We start from the raw sequence: 26,877 nt of genomic DNA on the forward strand, positions 1-26,877 counted from the left end.
AATATTAGGGTGAAATTCCGCAAAAAAATTCTTGAAGGATTAATAGGCAGTTTAATAAAGAACTATCACAAATTGTGAAGATAAACAACCCAGAACAGAAAGAATAGACAAGATATGAAGAAACAAGGTCTCAAAGATGACATGCAATAAAAATATTCATTACAGGGCTTCCCTGGTGGCGCAGTGGTTGAGAGTCCGCCTGCCAAGGCAGGGGACACGGGTTCGTGCCCCGGTCCGGGAAGATCCCACATGCCGCGGAGCGGCTGGGCCCGTGAGCCATGGCTGCTGAGCCTGCGCGTCCGGAGCCTGTGCTCCGCAACGGGAGAGGCCACAACAGTGAGAGGCCCGCGTACCGCAAGGAAAAAAAAAAAAATTATTCATCACAAAGATGTTCAACCTCACCAGTAACCAAGCAAATCCAAATTAAAAAACTAGGATACTGTCTATCATTTAAAAGACCCTAGATACCCAGTGCTGCAAAGGGTATGTGAACAACCACCACTCTCACACCACACCCCCTGGAGGAAGGAGTCAGCACATGAGAAGTGTTCATGGGCACACCCTTTCACCCAGCAGTCCTATGTCTAGCAGCACAGCCTAAAGGAATGTCCCATATGTGCTCCAAGTTACAGAAACAAGAATTTTCAGGGCATGATTAAGACAGTTTTAAATACCTCTATCAACATGCAAGTAGTTAAATGATGGTTCATACAATGGCATATGACAGTTGTTTTTAAAGTACAGTTGACAAAGACACTGACAAAATCTACAAGTGAAAAATGAAATCAGAAAAAGGAGCACAGTTTACTCCACACTGGGGTGGGGTGCACACATATACATATTCTTACACCTTGTCCACACACAAAAGCACGAGAAGGACATGTACACTTAAGCAAGGTTATCTCTGGAGAGGGTCCCGTGGAGGTTCTCAGTTCTTGCATAATACCAACATACGAACACGTCCGAAGTTTAATAAATGTATTGCCGACCCGTTCTCCCACGTCCACCCTCCCCAGCCCCCTCCTTCGAGCCGCAAGAGCGGATTCTGAGCGGCCACCCCGCCAACCCCTGTGAAGGACCCAGCGTTACCGGCCTCGCTCCCCGCCGCCGGGACCCTCGGGCGCCCACCCCCGCGCTCACCCCGCTCGGGTCAGGCTTCCACTCAGCCCGAGAGCCAGCAAGTGCAGCCTTTCCCCCAGCTGTTCCGGCTTTCTGGGTACCCTCTCCACGCCAGCTCCCCGACCCTCTCCTACTTCGCACAGCCACCTTCAGACGGCTGCTTGGAAGTGTCTCTTCCTCAGAAAAGCATCCCGTGCCGCCTGAGTTGGGTCTCCTTGCAGCAGCCCTAGTCCGCTCTTTATAACACTCGAGGGACTTGCAATTAAATGCCACGCCGTCTGTCCATTTTACTAGGTGTTTCCCCCACTAAGCCACACACAAGGACAGGGACCCAGTCCGACTCGCTCCCCACGGCGGCCCAGCCAGCACGGCAATACGCGCATCAGGCGCTGTGTAAAGAGCTTGTCCGAAATAATACAACGGGATTTCGCGGTGGTAGGGTTTTGCCTATTTCTTACACAGTAGTTTTGAATCCATCACGTCTAACTTCTCAGCTGTGAACTAACGCGGGCTTCCTTTACAACCGGAAACATGCAAACTCAAGTTGTCCGCTTACCACCTAACTGAAGTTTTGGGTTTTTTTAATACACACCTAAAACTCAAAAGCCTGCCGTGATTCGTGTACACTCTGCTACGTGAGCGATGGCCACAGTCCAAGGTCGGCAACTGCTCCCCACCAAGGAAAGAGCGCCCGCTTGCAGCCGGTAAGGAGCGCTCCCGGGACGCTTCCCTACGCGCCGGCTCCCGCACCGGCTTTCTGGCCCAGCACAAACCCTACTTGACCAGGGCCAGGCTTACTCACCACCACCAGGGGACTGACACCCTCCCTCCCAGTGATCCCAGCACAGAGAGCGTCTGCAAGGAAGGCCTTCAGCAGACGGAGCAAACAGGTCGTTTTCTAAAGAACGAGAAAACCCTGCCAACCAGCGCCTGTGAAACCATCCACTGTGTCAGTAGGACAGCAACGGAGCGACGGGAAGCCGTCCCCCAATTCTGGAAAAAACACGTAATATCCACTTAAAATGCTGCCAAACGGTCTAAAAGACTCGGGTGTGGTTCCCCTGACGGCAGAACCGTAAGGGCAGGTACCACCGAAGCCGACCCCCCCCGGAGCCCGGCGTCCGGGCCGGCCGCGAGGTGGGGGGCGGGGGTCCCCGGAGCCCCCTTCCCCACCCCCACCCCCACCCCGGCACACCTGCCGGTCCGCCCCAGGAGCGCCTCAGCCCAGCGCGGTCGCGACCGGTCCGCGGTGCGTCCCCGAGCGGCCACGTCCACCCGCAGGTGGACACCCGGCCCGGCCCGGCCCGGCCTCCCTCCCTCCGCGCCCGGCCCCTCGGCCGCCTCCCGCCCGCCCCTCGCGCCGGGCGGCCCGAGGGTCCCGGGCGAGGCCGCAGCCCCGGCGCCGGCGAGAAGGGCGTGAGGAGCCGAGTGGGCGGCGCGCTTACCTGGCGGCGACCACCCGCAGCCACGAGAGGGGAGAGAGACCCACGCGAAGCGCCAGGGGGCGGCTCCGGGGAGACGCCGAGAAATGGCGGCCAGAGGCGCGCCCACCGCACTAATCCCCGCAGACCCCGGCCGCCGGCCCGCCCCTTAGAGCCCCTAAGCTCCGCCCCGAGGGCGGGGAACGCCGCTCTTAAATGGGCAACGACACCGCCCCGGAAGTTGCGGGGCGGGGAGATGCTCGGGTTAAAGCGGCGATGCCGACCCGGCCGGAGCTCCGGCGGCTGGTTTAAAGCGGTTCTGCCGGAGCCCGGTACCCGGGAGTCCTTCAACAAGTTAATTCACGTGGCAAATATTTACTGCCCGGCTGTATTCTAGTGGGGACAGAGACGGTGAACAGATGCATGAAGAACGGTAAGGCAGCGGACGGGAAATAGGAGATTTCTATTTAACGGAGAACGTTGCATCTTTCTCCTTACAGAGAATTCAGTTCAGTGCCCGTGATGGGCCAGGGTGTGTACTGGGCAGCGGAGATACGACGGATAAACAGGACACACGAAGAGACCTCATGCGCCTTCCGAGCTGACAGGAGAGACAGAAAGTAAGTGACATCAGTTAGTAAGATTCAGTACCACCTATTAGTATTCGAGGTTAGAGTTGGGCACTAGGGTTAGGCCCTGCTAAATGACAAAGAGAGAGCTAGAAGGGGGACAGGGACAGAGTGAGGACTGGTGGTCTTACACAGACCCGTAGGGAAGGAGGAAGGTCTGTCTCCTTGGAGTGAAGGGCCTGAAGGAGGTGAAGGCGCGCCCCTGCTGGGCCCGGCCTGCTCGATAGAGCGAGGTGCCTGGGGGCGGGGGCAGAGGGAAGGGCCGTGGGGGACCGAGACGACAAGTCAGAGAGGACAGGGCCGAGCTGAAGGGGCTTCGGGGCCCTGGGCAAAGCTCCGAGGGCTTCAGTGGAGGACCTGCTGGCTGAAAGCAGAAGGGCCCTTCCTAGGGTTTGGCGCTGCCCCTTTGAACCCGCACCACCCCAAGCCCTCTCCATCGTCTGGGGAGACACGGCTGGGGGCTGCGGTGCCACAGGAGCTGGGGTTGCCCAAAGGCCTTCACTCGTCCGTGTGGCATCTCAGCTGGGGTGGCTCTTAGCAGCAGCAGCTGAGTTCTCTTGGGCGTCTGGAGTAGAGCAGTTGAAGTGGCTGGAGCCCCTCAAAGAGTGAGAACTGAAGCTTCTAAGGCCTGTAAGGGCAACGCCCAGAAGTCATACGCTGTCACTTCTGTTGCGGGTTACTGATTAAAGCGAGTCAGAAGGCCAGACCCCTTTCAAAAGGGACGGAAACAAGATTCCACCTCTATTTTTTTTCTTTTAATAGTATTAGAGAAGTTTTCTTTCTCTACTTTTTAAAAATAGCTTTATTGAGATGTGATTCCCCCATTTAAAGTGTACACTTCAACGATTTTTGCGCATTTACAAAGTCGTGCAACCATCACTACAATCTTAATTATAGACACTTTCATCACTTTCTCGTGGGAGGAGCAGCACGGATGTACAGGGGTGAGAGGAACTGCGCGTGCTCATCTCTGAACTTTAGCTCCATAAAAAAGCAATGACTGGGCCATAAAAAAGAATGAAATCACGCCATTTGCAGCAACATGGATGCAACTAGAGATTCTCATACTACGTGAAGTAAGTCAGACAGAGACAGATACCATATGATAATCACTTATATGTGGAATCTAAAATATGACACAAACGAACTTATCTACGAAGCAGAAACAGACTCACAGACTTGTGGTTGCCTAGGGGGAGGGGGGAGGGGGAAGCTTGGACTGGGAATTTGGGATTAGTAGAGGCAAACTATTATATACAGAACGGATAAACAACAAGGTCCTACTGCAGAGCACAGGGAACTATATTCAACGTCCTGTGATAAACCATCATGGAAAAGAATATGAAAAAGAATATATCTATATAACTAAGTCACTTTGCTGTACAGCAGAAATTAACACAACACTGTAAATCAACTATACTCCAATTTAAAAAAAAGCAGTGATGACAATGATGCTGACACAGGGGTAGGGGAGTGTGGCTCATGTATAGATGGAACAATAAAGGGCCACAGGGTGAAGGTGGGTGATAAAGTACATTAAACTATTCTGTCCATTTTATGTACAGGTTTGAATTTTTTCCATAGTAAAGAGTTAAAAAAACAAAAACAAAAAACCAACTCTCTGGGCCATGTACCCCGTGGAAACCCTTCATGTCTCCCTGGGGTTAGGTTACCCTGTTTGAGAACTGTCTGGTCTTGAGTGCCACGCACCCAGTCTATCAGGGCTGAGAGCTGTATTGTACTTTTCCTGTTTACTGACCAACAATGGAAGCATTTTCTCTCAATGCTTATAAACCAGCTTCACTGTCCTAAGTTGTTGCCTAGCACGCCCGTTTAGAGGAACAGTCCTCTGCTCCATCCTTTTTTCTACCTCGGTCAAGGGTGGGGTGGGGTGAGAGAAATAGGTTGAGAAATATGGTTATAGGCTGAAGGAAATATGAAGTCTTGGAGGATGCAAGCTAAGGGCCTAAGCCATAGGAGGTTGTTTGTGCTCTAATCATGAAAGATTATTCCTCCTAACAATTCATCCTCTCCCCCAATCCTCTCCCCCAGGCATAGACACCCTCTGCAACATTCTTGTTTTGTGGTGAATTAGCCCTCTGCCTTCCACCAGAGACAGAAGGCTCTCTCCTTGGACACAGCTGAATTGTTATAATGCACTTGGCTGCAAGAAATAGAGAATACAATTAACTGTAGCTTAAAAAATAAGTAGACTATTTTTCTTACATAAGTAATCTAGAGATTGGTTCAACTCAACAGTCCAATAGGATCCTAAACTGTTACTCTTTCTGTTCTGTCATCCTTAGTATGTTGACTCTGGTTTTTATGCTTCTAGCCTACTGGCCACAAGAGGGCTGCAGTATCATCAGCTCCCCTATCTGAGTTTCAGAAATGAAAGGGAAAGGGGAAAAGATCTTCTCTTCCCGAAGCTTTTTTTTTTTTTTTTTTGGCTGTGCTGCGAGGCTTGCGGGATCTTAGTTCCCTGACCAGGGATCAAACCCATGCCACGGCAGTGAAAGTACCGAGTCTTAACCACTGGACCGCCAGGGAATTCCCAGCGAAGCCTTGTCTTTAATTCAGGGAAGGAAGTCCCACCACGCCCAGTCTCATTGATGAGAATGGGATTACCTGCCCACACTGGCCACAGGGAGAGAGAATACCATAACTGGTTTAGACCAATTATAATTCACACTTGGGGTTTGGGGAAGGGCCTGCTCCCTCTGAGATTAAGGGCTCACCCTTAACTTCTTGAGCAGATCCAAGTTGTATTAGCAGGAAACAGGGGGTGTTGTTAGGAAGAATGGCTGTGGGTAAGGTATCGAAAGTGCCTACTAGAATAACCCACTTTTGGTGGAACAGTCCTGGCCATGGAAAGATTTTCCTCTATTGAACTAACATCCTCACCCTAGATTTCCACTCCTATTTTAGGTCCTGGTTTGCTCTCTCTGGAGTCACAGAAAGGGGTAGATCCAGGCTTTATTAGTTCTGAAAATCATTTAATACAATTGGTGGGGGGAGGGGAGGCTTAAGTGAAATAAGACAGATTTAAAGATTGAAAGTAGAGTGAGATACAGGGTCTTGGAAGAGGCCCATACAAGTCAGGAGCTCTAAAGCTTAAAGCTGATTATCTTCACGGTAAATCCACTTTTGCCCACAAGAAAAAACATGGCCCCTCTTTCACACCAAAGCCCTTTATTTTTAATTAATTAATTAATTAAAAAAATTTTTTTGGCTGTGTTGGGTCTTGGTTGCTGTACGCGGGCTTTCTCTAGTTGCGGCAAGCGGGGGCTAATCTTCGTTGCGGAGCACGGGCTCTAGGTGTGCGGGCTCAGTAGTTGTGGCATGCAGCCTCAGTAGCTGTGGCACGCAGGCTCAGTAGTTGTGGCTTAGGGGCTGTAGAGCACAGGCTCAGTAGTTGTGGCGCACGGGCTTAGTTGCTCCGTGGCATGTGGGATCTTCCCTGACCAGGTCTCAGACCCGTGTCCCCTACACTGGCAGGCGGATTCTTAACCACTGTGCCACCAGGGAAGTCCCCACACCACAGCCCTTTAAATAACTGAGGACATTGGTCCCAAGTCTGCAAAACCCTCTCCCCTTGATTTCCAAGCTCCTTACTTTCTCAGCCAGCTTGTCTGAACTGGTCCACACGGGTGGGGCATTCATGCTGAGGCATTCTGAGTGGAGTGAAGCAGAGAGAATTCGAGTATGAGAGTCAGTCCTCCTGGAGGCTGAAGGGGCCCTGCCTTCCACAAGCTTCCACTGAGAAGACCCTTGCTGATTAGTAGAACATTGCAGAAGTGATGGTGTGTGACTTCCATCATAAATGACAGTGCCCTTCTGCCTTGCCCTCTCAGATTGCCCACTGTGGGGGACAGCAGCCACCGTGTCACGAAGACACTCAAGGAGCCCTGTGTAGCCACCTGGATGGAGAGGACCTGAGGCCTCCCACCAACAGCCAGCACCCACTTGCCAGTTGTGTAGGTGAGTCATGTTGCACTGGATCCTCCAAGCCCTTTAAGCCTTCATATGACAAAGTCCCCACCAATATGCAACTGTGGCTGAGTCAGAACCACCTATCTCCTGTCCCACAGAAACTGTGAGCAATAATAAATACTTGTTGTTATTTTAAGCCACACACACACACACACACACACACACAAAGAAAAAAGAAAAAAATTTTTAAAAAAAAAGAAAAGACCCTTGAGAGAGCGGGAATCAGGAATAACTTGTTTTCCAGACACTGGATCAGGAGAGCACTGACTAGTCAAGAATGCACACAAGTAAGATAAATTAAAAAAAAAAAAATCAGGAAGCACCACTAAGACAGAGTTTTATTAGCATACTGCAGTCTAGACTTCAGTTCAGAAGCTAAAAAATCCAAAATAACTTTAAGTCTGTAAAATGAGGATGATACCACCTTCCTAAGAGGGTAGTTATGAAACTTACATAAAATAAGTTAACTGAAAATGTTTTTGGAAGCACACAACACTACATAAAATATAAAAGTTATAGACCAAGGAACAAAGATACCTGCGCTGACAGTGGGAGATGGGGGCTCCTGGAACAGGGCGGTGGCCTGGGCCTGGTTGTACACTCTTGGATGGCTCCCTTTACCCAGCTAAATCTTTCCTGAGCCAGAATCTCATGTATGAAAGTTCACCCTTTCTCTCCATGCAAGTATTCCTGGCACGTGTAAGAGCTTAAACTAATTCACACTGAAGTATTAACCACATAGACTAATTGAAGGACACCTTAAAAGAATGGGGGAGGGCTGGGGTAGAGGTGTGCAGAGAAGGGAGACGCAAGATAAACTGGAGACAAGTCACTCCCTTCTCCAGAGCACAAAGCCAGGCTTTTCCCTACTTCTGGAGATTCAGGACAATAGACCTAAGCATTCATGTTCCACGAATCCATATTTCATGTATCATTTTGTTCAGAATTGTCTGGAACAAAGCCCTGCTGATCTGGTGGCGGACGCACGTTCTTCATTCTGCTAGGAAAAAAAAATTTCAGGAAACCCTGGATGGCTCCAGGCAAGTTCCTGCCATTGAGTAACAGAGAGGCAGAAGTGAAAACATTCTCCCATTGGGTTTGCCCAACAGTGAAACCACAAGGGACTGAGAGACTTAAGAAGAGGGGAGGAGCCACGGCTCAGCGCCCAGATGTTAAGTGCGCGTGAGTCACCTGGGGATCTTGTTGCAAGGTTAAGTCTGGGGTGGGGCCTCAGAGTCTGTTCGTGGCCCTTACATGACTGCCCCGCACCTGTGACTGTTGTGTGATTCCAGGACCTGCCAAGCTATCAGGAGACCACATAGTAGAAAGACCAGTGGTGACTACCCTGCCATGAATTCACTTGACAAGCATCCATCTTTCCTGGCATTAGTTTTCTCATCTATAAAATGAGGTAATTTGGGACTTGCCTAGTGGTCCAGTGGTAAAGAATCCGCCTTCCAATGCAGGGGACGCGGGCTTGATTCCCTGGTCAGGGAACTAGGATCCCACATGCCACGGGGCAACTAAGCCTGTGCGCCACAACTACTGAGCTCGTGCGCCTCAACTAGAGAGCCCACGTGCCACAACTAGAGAGAGAAAAACTGCCACACCACAACTACAGAGAAGCCTGTGCCGCAATGAAAGTCCCGCATGCCTTAACAAAGATCCCGCGTGCCGCAACTAAGACCCAACACGGCCAAAGATAAATAATAAATACATCTTTTAAAAAAAATAAAATGAGTTAATTAGAACAGATGCTTCCTGAGATCTCTTCCAGATCTTAAAACCTGTGATTCTACACCTATTTCAATACATAAGAGAATTTCATTTAATTTTACATAAACCAAATAACACAAAAAAATTTGAATTTAGTTTTGTTAAAAGTAAACCAAACCTCAAATTTCCTTTAAAGAGAGAATCATCACATTTTAAATGCCTATTTTCCAAAAATTGATTTAGAAATATGAGGTCAAAGTTATGACAATGATTTTTCAAACATATAAGTTGGTACTGTTCTCTTAAAAATAATTTCTCTCAAAGAATATTAACTTTGGCTGTAGAGTCAGACACCTCCTAGACACACTAGCTACTTAACTTCCAAGTAATAAAGTGAGTTTTAACTCCTCATCTGTAAAATGGAGACACAGTTGTGAGGGTCAAATGCAGTGGTGGGCAGTTGCAGTTCAGGGGCTTTGTACCTCATTTCTCGTGCTGATAATGCCTGGGAAAGCAGTGGGAGGTGAAGCTGTGAGTTTAGGTGGAAACTACTTCACAGGCTTCTGGATCTTCGCCGTGGTAGCAAATCTTTATCCTCAGAGGGTGGATCTGGTTCCTGGCAACAGCCAGAAGTCAATCAGAACACAGTCGGGTGAATGTGTTGAAAGACCAGGAGTCTGAAGGCAAAGGGGTTAAGTGCAGTCCGTGAAAACGGCAGAGTAGGGACCTTGGAAGATCCAGAAAAGCAACCAAAAGTCCAAAAAACATGGTCAGAATTAACTTTTTCAAACTCTGGATATTAAGCAAAGGCTTGCAACAATCCAGAGGTGTTTATTCAAGGAAAATAGCTAAATGTTGGTAAGAGCAATGAGTTTTGCGGCATTTTAATGGGCCTGGGTCTCAGCTTGCTCTCCCCAGTTCCTCTGCAGCCTTGAAACCAGGAGCCAAAGGGCCACTTGAGGGGGCAGAACAGTCAGGACTCCGTCAAAGCCCATTCCCAGAGAACTGTTACTTTCTTTGACCTAACTCAGAGCTCAAAATGAAAAGCTGGGGAGTCAGATGTGCAGAGGGGCTCTGGAAAGCTCTGACACACTTCTGGGAATCTCGAAGGCCGCTCATGTGCACGGGTCTATGTGCATGCCCGGCTCTAAGAATACGTTTGTGTTTGAGCCCAATTATAATCCCTTAGTCTGTTGCAAAAAACAGACCCCAAGTATATCGATTTTTTTCTGTTGGTCTCTCACAATTGTCTTGTTCATACCACTTTTCAGACTTTGAGAAAGTATTAATGACACCCGTATAAAGCCTTTGGAAAAATGTGACCCTTTTTCTTTTCACACGCACGTTTCATTGGCTTGTGTAACATATAATTAAATGATATAATGAAGATAAGTAAATTTGCATATGTAGGTTAGCAAATAAACACAGCTGGTTTTAGTAAGCTTACAACGCACTTGGTGGAACTCGCAGAACTCTGGCATAATTAAGAGCGGTCAGTGGTGGCAAGCAGGGGACAAGAGCAGAAAGCAGAGTGCCAGGATACTGGTAGGTTATCTGGATGGTGCTTAAGAAAGCTTCAGTCACAGATAGAATGTTAATAGGAATTAGAGTAAAGCTTTTGCAAGTATGCTCCAAATTCAGAAGTCTTAAAGGTGCAGATTGATACATTTGTTTTATAAAAGTATTAAAAATATCGTCATACCCACCAGTCCCAAGTAAAAATAGTCAAAAGACAAAGAACACCATATGAAACAGGTTTTGCAACACGTATGACTGTCAAATGACTAATTTAATTTCCAACATCTCATATAAGTAAAACATTAAACAACCTGATGTAAAAGTGAGCAAAGGATATCGATATGGAATTTAGGGAACAAGAAATACAAGAGATCAATAAAGATATGAAAATCTATCCAACCTCTTTATGAATAAAATGTATGTCAAAATAAGATATTTCTCTCATGAGATGAGCAAATAAATGAAGTTTGATATCAGTCCTAATCAGAATGTGGGGAAACAGACATTCTTATGTTTGGTGGAAGCATAAAGTGATATAATCTTCTCTGAGAGCAACTATTCACATTTAAAAATGCCGGCGCCCAATGCTTAGCAATCCTCCTGCTAGAAACTGACCCTATGTGTAGATTTGCAATGACTAGTGAAAATATTTGCACTAGGATGCTCACTGCAGCCTTGTTTCTAGAGTATATAAACTGGAAACGAATGTCCATCAAGAAATTACATTACGGCATATCCATCCGTATGACAGACGTCAACGCCGTGAGTCAAAAGAATGAGGTAGATCTGAGTGTGTTGGTATGCAGATACTTCCAAGATGAAAAACCAAGCTGCAGAATATATTGTACAATCCCTTTGAACTTAACAAAACGTATATGTACGCGCAAATGCTTGTGCAACATTTTCCCCTAGAAGACACGAAATTTAAGGTTGCCATTTGTTTGAGGGGTACTATTCTTAGGGGCGGGGCATGGGAAAGAGGCTTTCACAACTCCTGAGTCTTCCTTATACTGTCTGTGAAGTTTTAGTATCATGTACATTAGAGGCATGGCATTTACTTTTGCCTTAATTTATTTCTAGATATAAAATTAAACATTATTTTCTCCAAGAAATTTTCTTACAGATGACAGATGGCATACCTAACTGCACTTGGGGAAGGTATGAGGCAAGTGGGCTTCAGACACGTGAAGAGAGGTCCTTTACGTTGACTGACAAGATCTTAGGGTAGGAAAACCAGAGTAGAGAGGCTGGGGCTGGGAGAAGAGGAATCCAGCAGTGGCCACAGTGAAGGAGGAGCTTCTCATCAGACATTCTTTAATCTTCTAAATCCCTTTTAGTTCCTGACTGACCCACCCACCCCCAAACACAGCCACTGTGTGAGTAATTCTAGAAATAAATTTTGCATTTAGCATTCTCCTAGTCTCTTATAATCACCCACTAATGAAAAAAACGAACCACTGTTTGAAAAGCCCAACAACAAAAACTCCCATAAAATAATCTTCAAAACTCCTGTACTTAAATCACTAAAGCACATCTTTATTTTGCAGTTGGACAATTTAAAGTCACAGCTAGAGCTTTTTCACGTTTGAACCTGAACAACTGGTTCTCAATCAAAATGAAGTATGGCCAACAAAGTATGTATAATAATAGCATTTCATATAACATAAACTGCTCTTAGGGTTAAAACAGTTTTAACGCAAATCAACATTTTTATCCTGTTTGCTGTTAGTATTCATAGTTTTTTTTTTTACATGAAACTCATTGCAGGAATTCTAATTTTTCACTGAAATTAAGACAAATCCACAAGGCCTTTCAAGCACACGGTAAGCTGCAGTGACAGATGCATAGTGATGATTTCAAATTATCCAGTATTGACCAAATTCAAGCTTAAACATTTTAAGTGAACCCTAAGCTTGTCTCCTAACTATGGGAAACCATATGGAAAGAGCTATTTTTGTGAAACAGGGAAAGAGAATTGAAAAAATTAAGAGGCTAATTCTATTTAGTTCAGTACAATCAAACGTGAAATGGCAGCAAATATGTAAAATCATAATTTAATTAGGAAATAAACTAGACTTTTAACTAAATGACTTTTTGCCCTTCATATTTACATACAGCACCTGTTACAAGAAAAAAAAATCCCAAATTAAAACAGCCTCTACATAGAAATATTTTTAAAACTACTACTTAAAAATATCATTGATGAGTATATAGTAAACTATCTGTCCTAAAATTAAGCCTACACTGTAGAAAATAAAGACTAGCTTTTCTTATTTGAAAAGATTGCCATATGGATTGTAACTGCAACTTCCTGATGCTACAGGAACACCGGGCTGGACAGCTTTTATTTGCCTAAGCAGAAATATGCTAATGACAGAAAATGAAAACAGCTTAATGTAAACTTTTAGTCTCTTAAATCCTGCCCCTCAACGTGTATTCGAAGTGTCAGGACTTTGCCCCCTTCAACTTACTGGTGATGAAGCACTGACTTAAATAACACCTAATACAACTCAAAACCAAACAGATGGGTTTCCAGGTGTTCAAGTAATGTACAAAAATGCAAAGCAGAATGATGATAGTGAACCAAACTTGGCTGAAGCTAGCTGAGAGAACTCAAGAGTCCAGCAAGACTATCAACTGGGTAGCCTTTATTGTACTAAATAAATTACAAAAAAGCGGCAAAGCTAAAATCACACAAGTTACCTTTTAAATATCAAATGATCAAGAGATCATAAAGCATTTAAACTTGGGTCCGATCCAATGAGTTCTACATGCTAATCCATTGTATTTTTCCATATTTACAAAACTCCTGGGATAAATTTTACCTTTAAATGTATAAATTAAGTCAGTAGTAAGCATGAAATAAAGTGCTGTTTGAAATTCAAGAAATCAATTTCAGCATTGAAATCTGACCTACTCTACAGAACACAAGAAAGCATGAATAATCTTGTCAACTAACTGAAGGGTGGGAAAAGATGAGTGCCAGAGACTCCCAGAATTGGGTTGACATTTTCCTGCTCAGGAAGGCAAAAAACTGGAACACTACAATTCAGGAGTAGAAATGAAAAAGCTTCTTTCAATAAAAGGTAAAACGGGTTCAAGTGTGACTACAGTGGATTTAGTGAAACCACAAATCAGCACCTCTTTCAGTGCCAGATTGTAAGTAGGGCTGAGTCTCCTTGATGGCTTCATGGTGGTAACTTCATGTAGCAATGTCTCATTTTAGTTAAGATTATCAGGAGTAGTATTTGCTAAATTTTGGAAACTCTCAGGGTTGAGGGGGCCTGATTTGAATCCTTCAACAACTGTAACAAAAGTCAATGAAGGAAAAGATTACCTTACTTCACAAAGACTCTACCGCAAAGGGAGATTAATAATTTTTTTTTAAGTTGGAGGGATGGAAGTAGGAGTCAACATAACAAAGGCCCCACTGAGCCAAGCTTAGTGAGTGATGAATAATAAATACTACCTTTCGAAGAAAACTGTTGAACAAATTATGTTGGTTTACTATGTAGGGCTTTTTCTGTCTTCTGTGCAGCTAAATTAATAAACCCTTAACCATACAAGACACCACCGCTACACGTCAGAGTTGGCCTCAGTGGTCTTACCTGTCCAAGATACTGAGAACAGAAAGCAAACTATTTATTTGTCAGGGCCTCTGCACATATTTACTGTGGTGACACTTAGGCACGGTTTTCTGGCTTCACCGAAGTCACACGCTCAGAGTGCTGTCCTCATTTGTGGCTGGCACAGTGACAAAGCCTGAGAACTTTCCTTCACGGTAAACGCGTGGAGCAGAACGCTTACCCTCAAACACATGTACCCCTAACACACTCCAGAAGTCTAGAATTCAGTTATTTTACACTTAAAAACAGTACGCACACATTTTTTTGAAAATTTCTAGAGTTAACACAAAGCAAAGTGAAAAAGAAGGTATTTGAAATATGCTTCAGTAACGATTGCTCTTATTTATAAAGAAAATTACATTTTTCTTCTAAAATTGCATTTTGTATAATGAAGTGGAAAACACTCTTCCTTTCCTTTTCAACCCCTTGCTAACTTTTTTTTAAACAAAGAGTATCCTTAGAACCAAGTCTTAATTCTAATAACATTTGAAAGATACATTCATTTCTTTACAGCATGAAAGACATACAAATATCATTTTTTCCTTTTTAAACAATGAAGCAAAAGAAGTTAACAGTTTCAGTCTTTTGTCCATAGAAAAATATTTTCTATATCATTTATGCAACAATAGGTAGGAAAATTCTACAGTGTTTAACTGAAACTTCTACGAGCATTTACAAGGCTTTCAAACATTTTCATTCCTGTACTGAAAATTTTAAAAGGTTTCAGGAAGTTAAACATTAGAACCTCCCCCTGAAATTGTAGCCTTTAACTTGCAATATTGCTATGCTAATACCTTTCACTTTGTAAATTAAAAAAAAAAAATTGGTTTACTTATTTATGAGCTGAGCCCTACCTAGTCAATGTTGATGGATGGTACCCCAGTGGATTCTACCTCTGGCTGCCCATTTAGCTTGGATTACTACCATAAAGATAACGGTGACTAGAAAGCTTTAGAAATCAACAGTAAACAGCAGTAGAAAAACATACAAATAAGTAGCAGCAAATTTAGATATGGAAACAGAAATAACTATTTGGTGTCTACCCACAACAATTTCACCCAGATTATAAAAATAAAATGTCTCATTTCTCACTGAAATAGGGCTTGTTTTTGATAACATTGAAAGGCTCATTGTAGGAATTGCTGCCGAGAATAAATGACGTCTGTGTGTAATAAAACATTGTGTTGAAAATAGTTGCAGATTTTGTAAAGTAAGTTAAACCCAAAAAGTACAATTCAGGGATTAATTTCATGGTCTCTCTATAAAACTGCTGAAATTATCTATTCGCAGTTAGCCCTCAAATAAGTTTTGTTATTATACAGATTCCTTTGGCGCTATACAATTTTCTAAAAACTTTATAAAACAGTTGCTACAAGCTGTGTTGTGATCACAGAGACCCCAATAAATCTTTGCCAACAGATCAGTAATTCTGATATTTGATGAAGTTAATCCAGTGGGTTTTAAAAACAGGTATTTTACTTAGAGGAAACACCAGAAAAAAAAAATGGTTGCAGAAATTGTGGTTGGCTAGCTGAAGCAAACGTGGGAAGAAGTAAGCTGTGTTAATATAGTTACTTTGTTGACATGGCAGCTTACGTACAAGAAAGCTGTGGCATAATTTATCTCTCTCCTCTTATTATTAAAAGATGTTGGTTTCAACAAATATTTACCTTAATGTAGGTGACAAATGCAAATTCACCTAAACTACAAAATAATTACTACAAAATAAAAGAGGTGTAAACATCTCCCACATTATCGTGGCATAAATAATTTTTATGAATTCAAAACTACTTTGGCAATCTTACCATCAGAATACCTTTAAATATTCAAAACACGGGTATTAAATAGAACATTGTTAAAAATTCTTGTTTCCTTCTCCCTTTCTGATAAGATTATAAAACAAGTAATGCTTTAATTCTACTGCACGTTCACATTATGAACATAAATTATTTAATTGTAAGTGGACATACATTCTAAATCTTAGTTCTATGTTTTAAGTGCTTTTAAAAATTAGACCTCTAGTTTGCATTTCACAATGTTTTCACACTGCATGTATATCAGCCTAAACAAGCAGAGTTGGGGCCCTAATTAGCATTGCTTTTTAAAGCCTACTTGTTCTCTAAATTAAATGACATCTTCTAAGGTCATCAAGTTATTAAGTAAAAACACTGCCTGAGTATAATTCTTGAACTGAAATAGACTAAACTTCACAAGCATTTATGATATTCACATACGTTGCCTATAAGAATAGAAGGTGAGACTGGATAAAATCTTTCAAGTTTCTTTCAGCGCTCAGGTTGTAGTACTTGTGGTGCCGACGGGAGGCCTTTGTTCCAATACCTGATCAGACCTGCCAACAGATTCTAAACAACTCTACAGGTACCACAGTCCTTTACCCCTGTTTGTTAGCATTAGCCTTTGTGAAGCAACACATGCATCGTTGCACAAAAGCATCTCTATGTGTATATATTAGCACTTGAAACCTTCAAGTAACTGTCTTAGTGGCTTAACGTAGCTTACACACTTGAAGTCAGTTTTTAATCTGTACATTTTCTCTTTACTCTTAACCAACATGGTCAACGCCCCCCCACTCGTGCTGGGCAGGCCACACAAAGCAAAGGGTGGCTTATGCTAACTGCTCTGCCTCGGTTTTGGATGTATGCACTGGTTTAACAAATACTACCAGGTATTCCTCTTGTGAATGCGGTCTATTCCAAAATATTCCTCAACCTATGTACACAGTGCTGACACAAACCAGATGTTCAGTATAAGACCGAAAATGAACCTGGTAAAACCATCCTAAATCAGAGAGGAAAGGTTTTTACAAACATTTCTTAGCATTTACAAAAGCCCCTTGATTCACCAATACCTATTTCCAGTTGTGAGAATAACAGTCAGCACTGATTTCTTGAGTGTGTGTGGGTCTTGCAGGGGGGTGGGGGGGAAACTGGCCGCTGGAGGGGGAGGGTAGTTTAGACACAAGAGATCTGGCATTTTGTTACACACTATTACATTGATATGAGTGGAATCTAGAACTACTTGGTGTATGAGAGCTGGGATTATTCCTAGAACCCTATTTAGATTGACAAACAGATTAAAAACATTCTCAGGCAGGGACTTCCCTGGCCGTCCAGTGGTTAGGACCTGGCGCTTCCACTGAAAGGCAGAAGTGCTCACTGCCAACAAATCATTAGAGTTACTCTCAGAAGTGTAAACAGAGCCCTAAATCAAAGAACGTGCCAACCATGACATTTATCTGTTTGTGTCTATATAACTTCAACTTTTCGTCTATGGTTGTCATATTCTGTCCATATAGTTGGGATCGGTTTTCTTTTTAATTCAGGTGAAAAACTACTGCCAAAACAGTTATTAATTCTTAGATCCCTGACAGTTTATTCTTTCACTTTCCAGCCTACCATGATGTTGTTGTACAGCAGCCTGAATCACGTCTATCTGCTGGCAAAGAGCGGAATGTTCAAAAAGGACTGTACAGAGTTATTTACTATCTTATACTGTCTTGACTGTGAAATTCAGAAATAGATACAAGAATTTCTCTTTGACATAAAGGTCATGCTTACTTTTCTCTTTAAAAAAAAGGTAAAATATTTTAATACAGTAATGTATTTGGTATCTTGGCTATTAACGTTTAGGACTTAACTTCCTAAAATTTACTATTATGGATTTTGAATATTTGAAATAACATCATTTAGATTATACTGAAGATTTAAAAATGTACATTCTCCCGCTCATACTAAATGACACTCCAAAATATCTACCATTCAACCGTAAATTTTATCAAGACTATACAGAAATATTCAGAAACCACTAGTAAGTGAATCTATTTTAACCATAATCCATAGAAAGTAATTGTGTAATATAACATTTCAATAGCTGAGAAAATTTCCACTTATATTAAAATTGGGCAATTTCAAAGTTCTATCTCTCTGAGTACTTAAAAACTAAAAAACCTGAAGAGGAGAATATACACATCCTTAAAGGGAATCAGGTCCTCCGTCAGGCTGGACAATCAAAACTCTCCATATTAACATGCTTATAACTTAATAAGTATATATAAACTGGAGCAACTTAATTGTACACAAAAATGACAAGAAAGCCCTCATTTCAGCTACTGAGGGATTACAATTAGAAACACTCAATGACGTTTCATCCCTCGTTTGTGGTCTGCCAACCAACAGACCAGTGTGAACAAAGCTTGGTAAGAAATGAAATGAATGCTGATCATTTACTTAGTGATAGAAACAAGTCACAATTAGCTGCTCTAACTTTAGTTTAGAGTTTCCATATGTTTAACTTTAATGTGTATAGTAGATGCTATTTCTAAAGTCAGGGACAAAATAAATAAGAAATTTGAAGAATAAAGCATCTTTTAACTTCAGCTGCTAAACAGTAACCCCTGTCCCTCAGGAAAGGAATGTGCAGGTTTTGAATAATTCCATAGCAGCAGAGCGTTCACTCAGTAGAACACAAATTATCTTGGCTTCTTGTGGCAAAATACAGGAATTGAGCAAGAAATAGAATTTCATTACTCTTCTTTGACTGCATAACTCTCAATACGAGAAGCTATTTTAAAAAATGTGAACTGATTCAAAATGCATAAAACTGTAAATGTACAATATACATACATACCTCCTAGTGGGGTCAAAGGAGGAGTGCCTTTTCATTAGACATACAAAGACGTCTCAAGGCACTTAAGGGGTTAAGACACAATGCATGCATTCCTTTACATCAAGTATGTGAAATCACATGATTTGGAATAAGCCAACCTTATGATAAATATAAGTTACATTATTAAATTCAAGAAAATCTGTAGGGCTTCCCTGGTGGCGCAGTGGTTGAGAGTCCGCCTGCCGATGCAGGGGACACGGGTTTGTGCCCCGGTCCGGGAGGATCCCACATGCCGCGGAGCGGCTGGGCCCGTGAGCCATGGCCGCTGAGCCTGCGCGTCCAGAGCCTGGGCTCCGCAACGGGAGAGGCCACAACAGTGAGAGGCCCGCGTACCGCAAAAAAAAAAAAAAAAAAAAAAAAAAAAAAAAAAAAAAAAAAAAAAAAAAAGAAAATTTGTAGATTCTTATTTATACTTTCTATAAGATGCTGGTAAATTGACAATGTGCAGCATTTCCTGGGAAAAGCAAATTCCACCTTTCTTCTTCCAAACAGCAGGTCTCTATGGGGGGAAGTGTAGGGAAAGATGTGCTGCATCCATAGGCAGTGTATTGGCTAATATTGAGAATGATATTGCTAACATTTAAAAAGTAACATCTGGTAACCAGTATAGTAAGAACATGAATCACTGGGAAACACCAGAGCTGACTCCTGATGTTGACTTCTTTTTGCTTTCAAGATACAAGTGTACAACAGAGACGATGAGAATTCTGAGCCTTGTTTGTGGCAATTCTACCAGAAGGGGACTGCATGGCACCACCACAAGATTTCGTAAATTACCCTGAACATACTCAGTTATTCACTATTTGTTTGGAGCAAAGCATGAAAGAGTCTTCAAACACATGAATGACAGATTTTGAGAGAGTGACTCTTTTTTGAAACATAAAGTGCAACAGTGCTGAAGTTTTCAGTTTTTGTTAGTTCTTCATTTTTTTTTTTTTTTTTTGTCTGTTTAGATGCCATTTCCTGCAAGCAGTATTATGGCACAGTGAATATAATGGAAAGCAGTTTTCCAACACATATCCCAGACCTTTGCTTTCTTATTTATTTGATGATGTCGTTAAAGGTTTAACAAATCCTTCTTCATAAACTTTCAAAATAGCTTCACATACAAATCTGTATTGACTCTGAAAAATAAAATATAAAAAAATAGAATGGATCAGAAAAACTAGAAAACAAACAAAGATAGACAAACATCTCACTTGGCTTGCTTATACAAGAAATACAAAGTAAGACTGCACAGAGATACCACTTTTCACCAAGAGACTGGCAAACAAAGTTTGACAGCATATTCTGTCGGCAAAACCCACTCATACATTGCTAGTAGGAATGTTAAATACCACAATCCCTATGCATGGACAGTTGGCCTCATCTGACAAAATTACATTGATTTACCTATTGACCCAGCAATTCCACTTCTAGGAATCTATCCAGAAGACAAACTAGAAAAAGAAATTAAAATATTTATTCAGAAATGAGGCTATTCACTGCGGAATTACTTATAATGACAAAAAAGTAGAAACAATTCAAATCGTCATCAGTAAGGGACTGGGTGAGTAATCTGGTACATCTTCAAAGTGCGGTACTATGAAATGGGGGGGAAAGGAAAAGAAGTCTACAGACTGCTACAGACTGATTCCAGGATATTTTGTTAAGTAAAAAAAGCAAGGCAGAGAAAAGTGCATACAATATATTATCTTTATAAGAGAAAGGGGGGGAATACAAATATGTACTATCTCAAAATGTATGTTAAGAAAAAAGCAAGGGAAGGATAAATCATAAAAAAAATGGTTTCCTATAAGGAAAGGGGTGAACAGGGTGAAGGAGAGAGATAGAGAATATACTTCCTTCTTTTATAGATTTTAGTTTGGAACCATGTAAAGGTACTCCATAATTAGAACATTAATTTTAAAAGCCTCTATAAATTGAAAATATAAAACATATCAATGTATGTATCTAGTTGATGGCATAACCATATACAGAGGAGCTATTTCAAAGGACTTTGAAACAGTAATTTAACTGTGTATCTCTGTAGAATATATATCCCAAAGCAAAAAGAACTGTGGAAAGAACTGAAAATTCTTTTTGATAACGATACTGTTGGTAGTGTTAATTTTGTTATTCTGAGACAGCTGTTGGGTAATGTAGAATAAAACAAATGAGGACTTGGGATATGCTAAGTCTTTCATTTCTGGTATTGTAGAGAACCAGCAGTCTTGTTAAAGAAGAAAAGGGACAAAGATATAAGCAGAAAATGGTAAGTGAAAACACTGTGGTCTGAGTCTGTATTGGAAGCCCTGAAACAGAGCAGGGCCCTATGGTCTATGCCCCCCATGTCCTCAGCCTGCCTTTTGTCTGTGGAAAAATTTTAGCCAAAGAGTAACTTTAATCAGAGAAATGAGAAAATGCAGAAACAATGAAAAACAGTCAAAGGTGACTGGATAATAATATAGTCATTAAGCAGAGTCAAGGACCTTTAGTTCCTCCTCAAGGGCTGTAGATAATATTCTGAGCCGTATCCTGTGAGCTGCCTTATAGATACTGAAACCCCCGCCAGGTGGAAGAAGTGAACTACACGATGACCAGGCTGTAGCCATGACATAAGCTGCCACAATTCCGAGAACTGGCCCCAAGGAAATGGGAACGAACCAACCCTGGAGAGGCCAATGAACCAACTCATTATACTGAAAACTTATAAATAAAGGGAAAGCATCAAGTGTTAATCTTGTCTTTCCTATACAGACTGTACCACTGGTTAACCAAAGAGCAGATGAGAAGTTTCTCTTTAAAGAAGTATTCCAACTAATAAATAAAAAAGGAATGATAGAATATCGTCATTTTGCAAGCCCAATGAATTAATGATGCAGACATTGATCACCCAAGGCTGCTAACATCACAAAAAGGAAGACACAGACATCATGTACCCTCTGAAGGAAGCTGCTGCAACCTACAGATCCATTTACCAGTTCTGGAAAAGACAGAGAACACCATCTTGGGAACACAATCAGCAAAATCCAGACTATGGGAGAACAAGTAGCACAAACAACCTGTGTTGTTCATCGAATAAACTGCAAGAAGAAAGAAGAGAGACACAGGAGGAAGACACAGATTAAAAGAGGCTTAGGAGACACACAGACCAATCAAAATGTGTGGGCCATATTCGAATCCTGACGTCACACAAACTGTGAAAACAGAAACAAAAACTCATTACGTATGATATGATCCAGCAATCTGACTTGTGGATATATATCTGAAAAGATTGAAAGCACTGTCTAAAAGAGGTATTTATACATCCATGTTCACAGCAACATTATTCAACAATAACCTAAATGTGGGAATAAACCAAATGTCCATCAACAGATGAAAGGATAAGAAAAGTGTGGTATATACACACAAGGAAGTATTTTTTTCAGCCTTAAAAAGAAAGGAAATGCTGACACATGCTACAACATGGGTGACTCTTGAGGACATTATGCTCAGTGAAATAAGCCAGTCACAAAAAACAAAAACTGTGTGATTCCACTTATAGGATGCATCTGGAGCAGTCAAATTCACAACAACAGAAAATAGAATGGTGGGTGCTGGGGGCTGGGGGAGAGAAAAATGGATTTAATGGCTATAGAGTTTTGCAAGATTAAAAAGTTCTACGGATTGGTTATACAACAGTGTGAATATACTTAATACTACCGAACTGTACACTTAAAAATGGTTGAGATGGTAAATTTTCCGTTTTGTAATTTACTACAATTAAAAGTAAAAAATCTATTATGTGTGGCTATAGATACAGAAACCTCAAGAAAATACTAGCAAATCAAGTCAAGCAACATATAAAAAGAATTAAACACCATGTCTAAGTAAGATTTATCTCAGGAATGCAAGGTTAGTTTAACACCCCAAAATCAATCAATCTAATACGTTATGTTAATAGAATAAAAGACACAAACTACATGATTTCAGATACAGAAAAAGCACCTGACAAAACTGAACACCCTTTCATCATGAGAACACTCAACAAACTAGTAAGGGAGGGAACTTTCTGAACCTGATAAAAGGCATTAATGAAAAATCCATGCTGACCTTATAGTACTTAGTGGTGAAAAACAGAAAACTGTCCCTTAAGACCAGCAACAAGACAAGGATGTGTGGTTTCACCAGTTCTATTTAACACTGTACTGGAGATTCTGGCCAGGGCCAGAAAAGATGACAAGAAAACCAAGGCATCTATACTGGAAAGGAAGAAGTAAACTATCTCTATTTGCAAATGACATGATCTGTATATAGAGGATCCTAAGGAATTATTAGAGTTAATAAATGACTTTAGCAAGGTTGCAGGATACATGATCAATATGCAAAATCAGTTTTATTTCTATATCCAAGCAATGAATAGTCCTAAAATGTAATCAAGAAAACAAGTACACTTACAATAGGACCAAAAAGACTAAAAAAACCTTAAGAATACATTTAACAAAAGAATAAGACTGTGCAATACAAAACACTGTTGAAGGAAATTAATGAAGACATAAATAAATGGAAAGACACTTTGTGTTCGTGCTTTTGAAGACGGAATATCATTAAGATGGCAACACTCCCCAAAATGATCTATAGATTTAATGCAATCCCTGTCTTGCTTTTTTTGCAGAAGACAAACTGATTCTAAAATTCATATGGAAATGCAAGGGACCCAGAGTAGCCAAAACAGTCTTGAAAAAGAAGAGCAGGGTTGCAAGATACAGATTTCCTGACTTCAAATTTTATTACCAATTTATAGTAATCAAGACAGTGTGGTATTAACATAAGAACAGACATATAAATCAATGGAATACAACTGAAAGTCCAGAAATAAACCTTTACATTTGCAGTCAAGGGACCCAGAGACAATTCATGGGGAAAGAACAGTCTTTTCAACAAACGGGGCTGAGACAACTGGAGATACACATGCAGAAGAATGAAGGTAGACCCCTACCTCACACCACATGCAGATATGAACTCAAAACGGATCTGACATTTAAATGTGACAGCTAAACTATAAAACTCTTGGAAGAAAAAACAGGAATAAATCTTTGTGACCTTAAGTTATGCAATGATTTCTTAGCTATGACACCAAAAATGTATGTGATTGAAGACCAAACAAAACTGGATGTAATCAAAATTAAAAACTTTTGTGCTTCAAATGACTTAAGACAGTGAAAGAATAGCATAAACAAAAACATTTGCAAACCATAGAACTATGAGACGAGACTTGTTTTTAGAAAACATAAAGAACTCTTACAATTCAACAATAAAACAAAAAAAAACAAATTGAAAAACAGGCAAAAGATTTGGACAGTCCTCGAAAGAAGGTATACAAATAAATGGCCACATGAAAAGATACTTGATATCATTAGTTATTATGGAAATGCAAATCAAAACCACAAGATACCACTTTATATTCATCAGGAAGGCTAAAATAAAAGAATGACAAGTGATGACAATGATGTGGAGAAAATGGAACCCTCACACACTGCCAGGGGACTGCAAAATGGTGCAGCTGCTGAGGAAAACAGTCTGACGGTTCCTCAAAAGGTTAAACAGAGTTACCATATGACCCAGCAATTCCACTCCTGGGTATATACCCAAGAGAAATGAAAACATTTATAAACAAAAACATATACACAAATGCTTATGGCATCATTATTCATAATAGTCAAGAAGTGGAAACAATGTAAATTTCCATCAACAGATGAATGTGTATCTATTCAATGAATAAGGAATGAAGTACTGATATATGCTACAGAATGTATATACCTTTTAATATTATGCTAATTAAAAGAAGCCAATTATTTATGAAAGATCAAATTATATGATTCCATTCACATGAAAAGTCAGAATAGGCAAACCTACAGAGACAGAAAGTAGATTAATGGTTGCCTACGGCTAGGTTGGGGGAAGCTTGGGGAAGGTAACAGGGAAAAATGGGTACAGGATGTCTTCTTTGGGGTGATGAAAATATGCTAAAATTAGATAGCAATTATGGTTGCCAAACTGTGATATAAAAAAAAAACCAGTGAAATGTACACTTGTTAAAAAGGGTGAATTTTATGGCATGTGAATTATATAAAGCTGTTCTAAAGTTTAAAAAGACATGATTTATACGAGACAACCGGAAATCTGAATACTGGCTATTGCTAATATTAGGGAATTACTGTTAATTATACTTTGGTGTGATAACGGTGTTGTGGTTTTGTTTAGAAGAAAAAAACACTCCTTATCTTTTAGAGAGACACACTAAAATATATGTATGGACAAAACAATATGATGTGTAGGGTTTGCTTCAAATGTGCAGACAACAGGTGGCAGTATGAAGGAAACACCACAGCCAGTGTTGGGGCTGAGTATGCAACACAGTGTTGATTACATTATATTGTCTGCTTTTATGTATGTTTGAAATTTTCCATAATTAAAAGCTAAAAAAATGACAGGCACTTACCACATAGGTCAGTTCACTTCAGTAACCTTAATGCCACCAACAGTGCTAACATTTCACAATGGCTTAATATAAAAAATAATCTTAGCGTTAACTCTAAAATTCCATGATTCCTCTTTTGATTCTTGGAACATAATTCAGAGTCAGTATAGAATATAGTAAGTTAGTAGCTTAATGTCGATGATTTTTGTTGTTGCAATTTAAGCTCTTACGTAAAAAAGAAAGGCAATTTCCCCACAGCTGTTTCACTGAAAACAGGTCTATCAAGATTCTCCAGTCTAGGGACACTATCGTTCTCAGCACTCCATTTGACTAAGTAACCCAGGGCACGTCCCTCCTCTGCACCTGTTTAGGCAGTTCAGAACTAGCATGATAGGGTGGTGTTAGCAAACGTTTTCTGTAGAAGACCAGATAGCAAATACTTTCGTGTTTGTAATCACATGGTGCCTGCTGCAACTTCTCGAGTCTGCTACTGTAATGTGAAAGCAGCCACAGACAACATGTAAACAAATGACTGGCTGTTTCCAATAAAACTTTATTTATAAACACAAGTGGCGACTTTGGCTCATTGGCAGTATTTGCTGGTCCTTGTGCTAAGGTTATTAGCTCCTGGCAGAGAATTAAAAAGAGAAAAGTATGGTTTGAAATATATACTGATAACAAAAACCATCACGTTGAGAATGCACACTCATACGTGTAGTACTTACAGGAGTCTGGATCATCATGGCTCGTTGGTCTCTCATTGTTCTCACAATATCTAGTGGATAAACTGGCTGATTGCATTCAATGAGACACATGGCTGTTTCCATGGTAATAAGAACCCCAGTTCTTCCAATCCCAGCACTAAAAAAGACAAATATGGGGCAAGGTCTGATACAATTCTGTTACACTTCTTGTGCCTTTTGTACTGAATCATATTACAGTAGAAGAACAATTTTGATTTTAATGTTTTATATTAATAAAAGTAGCAAGCCAACTGGAAACTATTTTGGAAACCAAAAAAAAAAAAAGTCACTTAATACAGATTAAATGGTCTGTAACCACCCCTCCCCCACTGTTAGTTGCAAATATACAATTTTAAAAGTTACACTTCAGTTTTTAAAATCTGAACAAGGTATAGAAGCTTATTGGAGAAAACAGCTTTAAAATACAAAATAAGAGGATTACAATAATAAATCATTAACAAATGTACAAAAGACAACTATTTTACACACTCAAAAATCAATTTTTAAAACCAAATTTAATTTTCATTAAACTTCACCATTGACACAGTTAAGAACAACTTTGTGAAGTACTCTGTGAATGTGGATAAAGTAGCTCTTGGGAACTAAGGATATGAAATAGCCAAACGTGTCCACCATTCCTGCCATTCTGCCTCTCCAATATTTGGTCTACAGTCTGTTTTGATGATTTGAAAGTTTGCTCTTAAAAAGTGCTGGAAAGTTTAAGGATAAAGAGATACCTTAATACATCCTCTGAATAAACCACTTGGATAAGGAGAAAATAACTTCTGGCTCCTAATCTCTGCAAGGCTGTAGCATTGTATCTGGTCCCTTGAGGGCAGAAGGGCTCAGTGTGAAAGGAAGGAGGGTGTGAGCCGCCATTCACCGGGGCTCTTGGAAGTAGTCCCTCCTGAGAGGGTTGGGCAGCGCCACTCCAAGGAGGTGAGATGCTCACCAAACGTCCTAGGAGGGGCCAGAAGCAGGAAA

General features: G+C 41.1%; 2 protein-coding genes and 1 long non-coding RNA gene across 14 annotated transcripts in view; 1 reads left to right on the forward strand and 2 right to left on the reverse strand.

Annotated features, from left to right (window-relative positions):
* Positions 1–2,697, reverse strand: part of EPB41L5 (erythrocyte membrane protein band 4.1 like 5) — a 145,001-nt gene extending 142,304 nt beyond the window's left edge. For all 10 annotated transcript variants that reach the window (XM_032637605.1, XM_032637604.1, XM_032637599.1 and 7 more), the window contains exon 1: positions 2,565–2,697. The gene's annotated coding sequence lies outside the window, so the exon portion shown is untranslated. The remainder of the gene's footprint in view (positions 1–2,564) is intronic.
* Positions 2,698–2,798: 101 nt separating this feature from the next.
* On the forward strand, positions 2,799–11,159 carry LOC116756596. Of its 2 annotated transcripts, XR_004350706.1 has the most exons (6): positions 2,806–3,160; positions 4,067–4,245; positions 7,024–7,150; positions 8,107–8,344; positions 8,455–8,573; positions 11,082–11,159. It is a non-coding gene; the product is annotated as an uncharacterized LOC116756596 (long non-coding RNA). The 2 variants fall into 2 exon arrangements; XR_004350705.1 differs by having other exon boundaries at positions 2,799–3,160; positions 7,024–8,344.
* Positions 11,160–19,583: 8,424 nt separating this feature from the next.
* Positions 19,584–26,877, reverse strand: part of PTPN4 (protein tyrosine phosphatase non-receptor type 4) — a 185,168-nt gene continuing 177,874 nt past the window's right edge. The window contains exons 26-27 of one of the 2 annotated variants that reach the window (XM_032637276.1): positions 25,876–26,011; positions 19,584–19,832 (exon numbers count right to left, since the gene is read on the reverse strand). In XM_032637276.1, coding sequence (XP_032493167.1) covers positions 19,746–19,832; positions 25,876–26,011 — 223 coding nt within the window. In that variant the 3' untranslated portion in view covers positions 19,584–19,745. The remainder of the gene's footprint in view (positions 19,833–25,875; positions 26,012–26,877) is intronic. The other variant, XM_032637275.1, reaches the window with a different exon arrangement.

The sequence above is a fragment of the Phocoena sinus genome, chromosome 7, assembly GCF_008692025.1.
Source record: "Phocoena sinus isolate mPhoSin1 chromosome 7, mPhoSin1.pri, whole genome shotgun sequence".
Classification (NCBI taxonomy): domain Eukaryota; kingdom Metazoa; phylum Chordata; class Mammalia; order Artiodactyla; family Phocoenidae; genus Phocoena; species Phocoena sinus.